Source organism: Aethalodelphis obliquidens, unplaced genomic scaffold (genome assembly GCF_003676395.1).
Source record: "Aethalodelphis obliquidens isolate GAN/ISIS:26980383/991018 unplaced genomic scaffold, ASM367639v1 scaffold28, whole genome shotgun sequence".
In the NCBI taxonomy this organism is placed as follows: Eukaryota; Metazoa; Chordata; class Mammalia; order Artiodactyla; family Delphinidae; genus Aethalodelphis; species Aethalodelphis obliquidens.
Genome location: NW_020837972.1, coordinates 9466323 through 9476566, shown reverse-complemented (window position 1 = coordinate 9476566; position 10244 = coordinate 9466323). Strand labels below are relative to the sequence as shown.

General features: G+C 51.2%; 1 protein-coding gene across 1 annotated transcript; it reads left to right on the top strand.

Moving 5' to 3' along the window:
- On the top strand, window positions 1-10021 carry CFAP73 (cilia and flagella associated protein 73). Its single transcript, XM_027124656.1, has 7 exons — window positions 1-832; window positions 2389-2497; window positions 3404-3508; window positions 3830-4030; window positions 4549-4789; window positions 5037-5212; window positions 9944-10021. Exons 1-7 carry the CDS (start codon window positions 777-779, stop codon window positions 10019-10021), a joined length of 966 nt encoding a protein of 321 aa, XP_026980457.1. The 5' UTR covers window positions 1-776.
- The last annotated feature ends 223 nt before the right edge of the window (window positions 10022-10244 follow it).

Below are 10244 nucleotides of genomic sequence, written 5' to 3'. Positions count from 1 at the left end.
GGTACTTTTCTCTATTACCACTCCCGGCAGTGCTGTTTTAAAGATTAAATTAGATACCGTAAGTAGAGTACTCAGGACAGTGTCTGACCCACTGTAATTGCGCAAGCTATGTCACCTCCTCCCCTACCCCCCATCCTCCAAATGCAGATTCTGGGTCCCTCCAAGCTGGTTTCCACAGGGTAGTGCTGATGGCCCCTCTGCTTTATCTCCCTAACCAGGCGGGGGGCTCCGTGAGACAAGGCTAGGGTAGCCAGCAATGGGAGTGGACCATCAAAGGGCTGGAACATAGTAGGACCTCAGCACCTTGCCAGGGAGTGAATGCCTGCCCCCCAAGGACCTGGCAAACAGTGGGTGTCCAAAAATTACTCATTTGAACAGACATCTGAGCACACAGCCACATTAGTGAGGCCCCATCCCACCCATCCAGGAAGAGGTTTGACCAGACATGGGGCACCGAGGGGCAAATTATTGGCCAAGAGACCCACGTCCTGTTCACTGCACCCCAATTTAGATTGGGAGTTCAAGCCTCCTCCAGACCGGGCAGAAGATGCTCCCCTCCCTGCAGCCCCCTCTCTCTCCCTCTCCGGGTGGATTCTCCAGGCCTCAGGCAGGCAATGGAATGTTGTGTCGTTGGTTGCCCGGGCGACCGAGGCTGGCTGGGTGGCTGCCTTCCGGGAATACTGAGCGTGCAAACCCTCCATCAGAACCCTCCAGGGCCTCCTCTAGGCTAGTGCAAACTCCAGAAAGAAAGCAAGCCTGGGGCAATTGCCAGGAGAATGGCAGTGCCCTGGGAGAAATATTTCCGACTGGCCTTGCAAGAGAAACTGTCTACGTGAGTGGCGTGGGGTGGCAGGGGGGGCTGAAAGGAGGGCAGGAGCAGGTGGGAAGATCCCTCCCTTCCCCCTACCCCTGGGTTCTGGCTTCCTCGGGCAGTTCTTGGTGGGGGATTATTGCCCCCACTTCATAGAGGAAGAAACTGAAGCTCCGAAGGAAATGGCAATTTCCTCAAGGTCTCAGGGGTAGTTAGGGCAGAGCTGGGTCAAAGGCCCAGGTCTCTAACCTGTTCTCGATCCCCATCCCTAGTTGATATCCAGCTGAGATTATATCATTTGATCCAAGGTGGGAAGGAATTACTCTTCGAGCTCTTGCCCCCTCTCACTGCAAACTGCATTTTAAAGGAAGAGTGGAGGAAGCTTGTCCGGTGCCTGCCTTGTTTCAGCAGTGTGGCCGGGGGTCCCATCTTCAGTCTCAGAATCAGTAAAATGGGAGGGTTTCCCCTGGACCAGAGCTGGGAGAGCCTTGCCTAGTGGAATGGCAGTGCATCCCTTCTGCTCCCTACAGGGCCGACCCTGCGGAGCTGTGTCCAGCCCCTCCTCTCCCCTGTGAGCCTGGCTCCAGATCCCAGCCTCCCCCTGGATCCTTCCCGCAGAGGTCAATAGGCAGCTCAGTCTCAACTTGGCCTTAGCGAAGAGCTGATCTCCCTGCTTCCCACTCAGCCCGCTATCAGCAACAACCTTCCAGCATCTAGGTTCCCCTTCGACTCCTTTCTCCCCCTCTCGTCACCCCATCAGCTCTGCTCTCCAGTGGTATCCAGAACCGCCCCCTCCTTACCTCTCTACTGCACCCACCCAGATCAGAGCCCCATCCTCTCCGCATTATCCTGTGACCCGTCCCTGGTCCCCTGCAGCTGCCCTGCCCCTCCTGTTGTTCTTGCTCCCCACAGGAGCCAGAGGGGATTCCCTCCTCTGCTCCAAACCCTCCCAGGCCTCCCACCTCACTCAGAGTCAAGGCCAAAGTACCCCCTCATCACGGCCCACCGCAGTCACCCTCACAACTTCCCTGATCTCAGTTCCCGTCTCTCTGCTCCTTCCTCCCCTCCAACTGCACTGGCCTCCTGGCAGCTCCTTCTACACACCAAGGTCCTTCCCTCGGGGTTTGTCATAGGCCATTCCCTCGGCCTAGAATCTGTTCCCTGCGGTATCCTCATGGCTCCCTCCCTCTTCCCCTTCAAGCTTCTGCTCAGATGTCCCCCCCACAGAGACTTTTCTATCTTCCTATTGAGAGAGTCCCTTCAGTCTGCTGAATTTTTCATCTTAGCACCTGCCATGTCCTAGCATTATTTATTATTATTTGCTAGCTTTTTTTCTGCGGTCCCCAGCAGGACGGCAGCTCCTGGAGGGCAGGGATCTGTCTGTCTTGATCAGGGCTGCATCCCCAGTGCCCAGAACAGTGCCTGGTACAGAGTAGGTGCTCGGGACAATTTGTTGAATGAATGAAAAATTCAACAGCCAGGAGGTAGCTAGTTGGGGTATGTCAGGCACCAGTGGGGAGTTTGGGGGCCCTGACTCTTGCCTCCTTCACCCTCACCTCTTCCTCGAGCCCCTCCAGGAAGATCCAGGGGCAGAATGTGGACCACGTCCCACCGCCACTGCTGCGTCTCTTGGAGAAGAGGCAGGAACTGGTGGATGCGGACCAGGGCCTTCAGGCCCAGAAGGAGGTGAGCCACTCAATGCAGTCCCTGAAACTTTTGGGGACAAAAAGTTAAAAAAAGATGGGAAGAAAAAGATGGGAAAGTGATGGAGCCAACTTATTCCTACAAGGTCTGAGACAAATCACCGTCCTGAGCCTTGGTTTCCTCGTCTGTCAAACGGGGGATCAAATGAGATCAGTGGTTTGTGCAAATAAATATGCACTGAGCAGCTACTGCATGCAGGGCACTGCGCTGGGATCTAGAGGTCTCACCACAGTCCCTGCCCTCATGGGCTCACAGCTTAGAGAAGCGGACAGACAAGTGTCCAGGTGGTGATGGCTGTGAGGGGGGAAGCACTGAGCAAGGGCTGTGGGAGCCCAGAGAAAGCCCCTATCTCTACACAGGGGTGGTCATGGAGGACTTCCTGGAGGAAGTGATGTCTTAGGGAATGCTGAAGGGCAAGTCGGCTTATCCAGCAAAGGGGGACAGGGTGAGGAGGGAGAAACAGGCAGAGGGAGCAACATATACAAAGACAGGAAGGCAAGGACAAAACACAGGTGGGTAAGAGGCTAGAAGACAGTGTCAGAGGAGAGAGGGTAAGATGAGGCCCCAAGGAAGAGCAGGCATGCTGACACGCAGGGGCTACAGGAGGGAATTTGGGTTTCATCGTGGGTGGTGAGAGCCACGGGTGGATTTGAGCAAGGGTGCAGTGACAAGATTAAGGGCAAAAGGGACTTCCCTGGTGGTCCAGTGGTTAGGACTCCGCGCTTCCACAGGGGGCATGGGAACTAAGATGCCACACGCGGCAAGGCAGCAGCCAAAAAAAAAAAAAAAGATTAAGGGCAAAAGGTGAGCGAGGTTAAGTGTGAGCGTGAAGGCGCTGGATGACTTGAAACCCCAAACAAACACAGACACCCACTCCTTACCCCCCAGGTGTTCCAGACTATGCAGGCATCCCTGAAACAGCAGTGGGAACAATTGGAACAGAAAGAGCAGGAGTTAAAGGGGTCCTTTGTCCGCTTTGAAAAATTTTTGCAGGTAGGTGGAGCCTGCTGGGGGGAGGCAGGGCAGAGGGTCACAAAGTCACAATCCTAAAGGAGCCAGACGTAAACTTAAAAAGTGGGCTTACCAATACAAAAGGGAGTGGTGGGAAATACACACTACTGCCTGAAGCATTTTAAAAAGCGTGGGAGAGGAGTGAGGGACCAAAATCAGAGATTCTGGCTGGATTTGGCCCGTGGGCCATCTATTTGCAACCCGTGACTCAGCGTGCGAATGTTGGGGTGGAGTGGATGCGACAAGCTCCGCAGGCTCCCAAGTCCTGGGGGTCGTCGCCTCCTCTCCATCCCTCCTTCCCAGGATGCGGAGGCCCGGGGCAGCCGCGCACTGCGGAGGGCGGCGGAGGAGCGGCAACTGGCGGGCCGCCGGGAGGCGGAGGCGCTGCGGCTTCGGGCTCAGCTGGAGGAGCTGCAGCGGGAGCGCGCGCGGCTGCAGCGCCTGCTTTGGCGCCTCGAGCCTTGCGCGCGCCTGCTGGGGCAAGTACTGGAGCAGCTGCCCGAGGTGAGCGCCCTACAGGAGGTTTTGGTGTTCAGCGCCACGTGCAGCCCCAGGCAGCCTCAGGGACGGCTTTGGAAGTGTGCACTACTGGAGCGCTAACTGTATGCCAGGAGTCACCACTTATTGAGCACTAACTGTATGTCAGGAACACGCTTTGTTCTTGAATTCTCTCCAAGGTCCAGTGAAGTGAGTCTTGTTATTGCCAACCCCATTTTACAGATGGGCAACTGAGGCTCAGAAAGATAACTTACTCAAGGACACACAGGCAGGTGGGGGGAGGGGGAATCCAAACACTCAGTATTAGTTGAATGAAACAGTGACTTAGTATTAATCACAGGCAGTGAAGCTTAGCTAGGTTTGATGGTGGAGGTGGGGAGGGGCCGGAGTAATCACACTTCTGGGGCAGGGGCTGTGTGATGCCCCCATTTCACAGTTGGGATGAGGAGGCGCGGGGGGTGGTAGGGCGAGGAAGGGCAGGGGGGCTGCAGTCCCGGTGAGTCCCCCTCCCGACCCCATCCCAGTTCCAAGAGGTCCCCGAGCTGATGGCGCGCTTCGACGGCCTGGCCGACACGCAGGCGGCGCTGAGGCTCACGGAGCGCCAGCGGCTCGCGGAGCTGGAGGAGGCGCGCGCGCGGCTGCGGCGGCTGCGGGACACCTGGCAGGACGAGCTGCTGCGGCAGGGCCAGCGGCGAGCGCAACTGCTGGAGCAACTGGAGGCGGCGCGGGAGCGCACGCTGCACTGGGTACCGCCGCCGGGAGGAGGTGGGCGCCCGGGACCCCAGCCTCCCACCGCCGGGAGGAGTGCCATATGGGGCAACGCTACGCTCATGGGCAGGTTTCAGGCATCGGAAAGCACTTTAGGGCGCAGGAGGCCCTTCCTATGAGAACTTGACACCCGAGTCCAGCACTCCTCTCCCTGATAGCACCTAGGGGCATCTATGACTGGTGGGAAGTGGACGCGAATGTGGTCCCAGCCCTCCTCAGGCCAGCTCACACCTTAATGGGGAAGGGGGCGGTGTTTTCCAGGAATCCAAGTATATTCAGATCCAGAACACCGCGGCTGAGAAGACCCTGCTCCTGGGACGCACCAGGATGGCCGCACTCAACCTGTTCCAGCTAGTGTGCCAGCACCAGAGGCGCCCACCTGCCCTGGACATCGAGGACACCGAGGGGCAGCTGGAGCAGGTGAGGATCTCTCTTTATGTCACCTCCTGCCCCCTAAGGGTTGGGAACATCATGGTGCCTGAAATCCCGCCTTCTCTGGGTTAAGCATGACCCTCTGCGATCAGAGCCCAGTCTCCTAGCTCCGTGGCCGCCCGGGCCCCTGCCCGGGAGTCCTGGGTTGGTCTCGGCTCTGCTGGTCACCTGCTATGAGGTCAGAAGATCTTCTCTGGGTCTCAGTGCCCTCACTGTGCAGGAGGCCGGGGTATATACTGATGGGTACAATACAGTTATGCCAAGAGTTCTTCTGTCTCAGGATCAAAAGCACAAACATGACATCAACAAGAAACCAGGAGATGGAGACTCACCTTTAATTAGTCCCTGACCCTCTGGCTCCCACACAGTCAGGCCTTGGCTTCCCTGGGAAGCGTGAGGGCAGCGTTGTACAGTGGTTTTTCTTTCTGTACGATGGCATTACAAATGTCATTGTGTACCAAGTATGCCCGGCTTTTCTATTCACTCGGGTTTGCAAGGTGGTAGAACATGTGACATGGTTTACAACAGAGGCAGGGGGTTTCTGACTTTGGACACTTCTGTTGATTCTAGTGGGTTCCCAAAGCATGGCCCCTTTGAGAAGTGGAGGAAACACCCCTGCCTTTAACCCATCCCATCCCACTCCTGTCCTGCAGCCAGAATTCCAACCAAATGCCAAGAACTGGGTCCCCAGAGCCTACCTTTGTGCCACATCCTGAGTCGGGTGGATTCGTATGTACACCACTGTTCTCTCAAGTGTTGCCCGGGTACCCCAAGGTACAAAAGACGACTCTAGGAGGGACAGAGGCTTGATATGAAGCAACAGGCAAAAGCCAGTCCTTTTTATCTTATTTTATTTTAATAGAGCTTTATGGAGTATAATTGCTTTATTGGAGTATAATCTTTATTGGAGTATAATTGCTTTATTGGAGCATAATTGGAGTATAATTGCAATACTGTGTTAGTTTCTGTTGCACAACAAAGCGAATCAGCCATATGCCTACACATGTCCCCATATCCCCTCCCTCTTGAGCCTCCCTCCCATCCTCCCTATCCCACCCCTCTAGGTCATCGCAAAGCACCGATTTCCCTGTGCTATGCTGCTGCTTCCCACCAGCCAACTATTTTACATTCCATAGTGTGTATATGTCAATGCCACTCTCACTTCGCCCCAGCTTCGCCCTCCCACCCCATGTCCTCAAGTCCACTTTCTATGTCTACCTCTTTATTCCTGCCTTGCAACTAGGTTCATCAGTACCTTTTTTTTTTTTTTTTAGATTCCATATATATCCATTAGCATATGGCATTTCTTTTTCTCTTTCTGACTTACTTCACTCTGTATGACAGACTCTAGGTCCATCCACCTCACTACAAATAACTCAATTTCGGTTTTTTTTATGGCTGAGTAATATTCCATTGTATGTATGTGCCACATCTTCTTTATCCATTCATCTGTTGATGGACATTTAGGTTGGTTCCATGTCCTGGCTATTGTAAATAGTGCTGCAGTGAACATTTTGGTACATGACTCTTTTTGAATTATGGTTTTCTCAGGGTATATGCCCAGTAGTGGGATTGCTGGGTCATATGGTAGTTCTATTTTTAGTTTTTTAAGGAACCTCCATACTGTTTTCCATAGTGGCTGTATCAATTTACATTCCCACCAACAGTGCAAGAGGGTTCCCTTTTCACCACACCCTTTCCAGCATTTTTTTTTTTTTTTTTAACCGGTACGCGGGCCTCTCACTGTTGTGGCCTCTCCCGTTGTGGAGCACAGGCTCCGGACGCGCAGGTTCAGCAGCCATGGCTCACAGGCCCAGCCGCTCCACGGCATGTGGGATCTTCCCGGACCGGGTCATGAACCCATGTCCCCTGCATCGGCAGGCGGACTCTCAACCACTGCGCCACCAGGGAAGCCCTCCAGCATTTATTGTTTCTAGATTTTTTGATAATGGCTATTCTGACTGGCATGAGGGGGTTTCTCATTGTAGTTTTGATTTGCATTTCTCTAATAATTAGTGATGTTGAGCATCTTTTCATGTATGTCTTCCTTGGTGAAATGTCTATTCAGGTCTTCTGCCCATTTTTTAACTGGATTGTTTGTTTTTTTGATATTGAGCTCCATATGCTGTTTGTATATTTTGGAGATTAATCCTTTGTCTATTGTTTCATTTGCAAATATTTTCTCCCATTCTGAGGATTGTCTTTTTGTCTTGTTTATGGTTTCCTTTGCTGTGCAAAAGCTCTTAAGTTTAATTAAGTCCCATTTGTTTATTTTTGTTTTTATTTCCGTTACTCTAGGAGGTGGGTCAAAAAGATCTTGCTGCGGTTTATGTCAAAGAGTGTTTTTCCTATGTTTTCCTCTAAGAGTTTTATAGTGTCTGGTCTTACATTTAAGTCTTTAATCCATTTGGAGGTTTATTTTTGTTTATGTTTATTGTTCTAATTTCATTCTTTTACATGTAGCTGTCCAAGTTTTCCCAGCACCACTTATCAAAGAGGCTGTCTTTTCTCCACTGTATGTTCTTGTAATTTGTCATAAATTAGGTGGCCATATGTGCGTGGATTTATCTCTGGGCGTTCTATCCTGTACCATTGATCTATATTTCTGTTTTTGTGCCAGTACCATACTGTCTTGATTACTGTAGCTTTGTGGTATAGTTTGAAGTTGGGGAGCCTGATTCCTCCAACTCCATTTTCCTTTCCCAAGAGTGCTTTGGCTATTCGGGGTCTTTTGTGTTTCCATACGAATTGTAAAATTTTTTGTTCTAATTCTGTGAAGGATGTCATTGGTAGTTTGCTAGGGATTGCATTGAATCTGTAGATTGCTTTGGGCAGTATAGTCATTTTCACAATATTGATTCTTCCAATCCAAGAACATGGTGTATTTCTCCATCTGTTTATGTCATCTTTGATTTCTTTCATCAGTGTTTTATAGTTTTCTGAGTACAAGTCTTTCACGTCTTTCGGCAGGTTTATTCCTAGGTATTTTATTCTTTTTGTTGCAATGGTAAATGGGAATGTTTCCATAACTTCTCTTTCTGATTTTTCGTTGTTGGTGTATGGGAATGCCAGAGATTTCTGTGCATTAATTTTGTGCTCTGCAACCTTACCAAATTCATTGATTAGCTCTAGTAGTTTTCTGGTGGCATCTTTAGGATTTTCTATGTATAGTAACATGTCATCAGCAAACAGTGACAGTTTTACTTCTTCTTTCCCAATTTGTATTCCTTTTATTTCTTTTTCTTCTCTGATTGCTGTGAATAGGACTTCAAAAACTATGTTGTATAAGAGTGGTGAGAGTGGACAGCCTTGTCTTGTTCCTGATCTTAGTGGAAATGCTTTTTCACCATTGAGTACGATGCTTGCTGTGGGTTTGTCATATGTGGCCTTCATTATGTTGAGGTAGGTTCCCTCTATGCCCACTTTCTGGAGAGTTTTTATCATAAATGGGTGTTGAACTTTGTCAAAAGCTTTTTCTGTATCTATTGAGAGGATCATTTGGGTTTTATTCCTTAATTTGTTAATGTGGTGTATCACATTGATTGATTTGTGTATATTGAAGAATCCTTGCATCCCTGGGATAAATCCCTCTTGATCATGGTGTATGATCCTTTCAATGTGCTGTTGGATTCTGTTTGCTAGTATTTTGTTCAGGATTTTTGCGTCTGTGTTCATCAGTGATATTGGTCTATAATTTTTTTTGTGATATCTTTTTCTGGTTTTGGTATCAGAGTGATGGAAAGCCAGTGCTTTTTGAACCAACCATCTGATCTTACCAAGGAGAAAGGTTCAATGGCGGCGGGGGGGCAGCAACTATGCCTTTAACCTCATAATACTCCCTGGTCTCCAGGGCCTGGGGGCTCACACCCTCTGTGGGTAATGGTAGCTGCCAGAATTGAGTAACCAGGCTTCATTTTCATTTCGTTATTTTTCCAGTTACCCCTTACTTACGGCAAGGAGTAATTTAATCTCTTTCCACTTTTGGTAGAGATAGAGTTTCCTTGTCAGATGTTTATTTCGGTGACAAATGTGAAGGAAGAGCCCAAGGATAAGTTTGCATCAAGTTCTAGGTCTTGGCAGTGGATCCGTGGGTGTTCACTAAGTTTGTACCAATAAATAGGTTAATTAAAATAAAGGAGGGTGCCCCATGGAGAAGATAAGAGTAGGTCATATACCAGTGAACACGACTAATCCAATTAAAAGGAAAAAAAATTGATGCAAGTGAAAATACTAATTCAACTATAGTACAGGTGATAGCCATCTAGAAAACTGAAGGTGCCCGCGAATCAACTGTTTGGGAAGCTTGGACTGAGGCTTCAAAAACCCAGAATGGGGGCTTCCCTGGTGGCGCAGTGGTTGGGAGTCCGCCTGCCGATGCAGAGGACACGGGTTCGTGCCCCGGTCCAGGAAGATCCCACATGCCGTGGAGCGGCTGGGCCCATGAGCCATGGCCGCTGAGCCTGCGCGTCCGGAGCCTGTGCTCCGCGACAGGAGAGGCCACAACAGTGAGAGGCCTGCGTACCGCCAAAAAAAACAAAAACAAAAAAACCCAGAATGGTTTAGGCCAGGTTCACTGCCCCAGGGAACCACCATCATTGCTGTCTAATAAGGGTCTCTATCCCCCACCCCTGCTTTGCAGCCTCTGGGGTTTTGGGGGGGGGGTGGGTACTGGACACTCAAGAGGCTGGGATTTGACTCTGGCTGTGTTGGAACCCCCAGGTGAAGCTCTTCATCCTGGACCTCTCCGCCATGCTGGCCGGCCTCCATCAGGCCAAGCCCGCCGTCCCTGCCTCCTGACCCTGACCCAGGTGAGCAGTGGGGGAGGGGCCCCCAGGAGGTACACAATTCCTGCGGGGTACGGGCTGAGTGGCTCTCACCAGAAAGACAGGAGGGCTGTGCCCGCTCAGATTGCAGTGGGGTGGGCATGAGGAGCACACAGCAAATACTAAGTGAATGTGGACTACATGGAGGGCACCAATCCCACATCCCCCATGGGACCTGGGACCTGGTCCTCCCACCC

Bases quoted from the DNA above. Each gene is read 5' to 3' on its own strand.
- CFAP73 (XM_027124656.1), top strand. From the start codon at position 777: ATGGCAGTGCCCTGGGAGAAATATTTCCGACTGGCCTTGCAAGAGAAA. The intron at 4,790-5,036 runs GTGGGCGCCCGG...TTAATGGGGAAG, and splicing joins GGTACCGCCGCCGGGAGGAG to GGGGCGGTGTTTTCCAGGAA. The intron at 5,213-9,943 runs GTGAGGATCTCT...TGGAACCCCCAG, and splicing joins CCGAGGGGCAGCTGGAGCAG to GTGAAGCTCTTCATCCTGGA.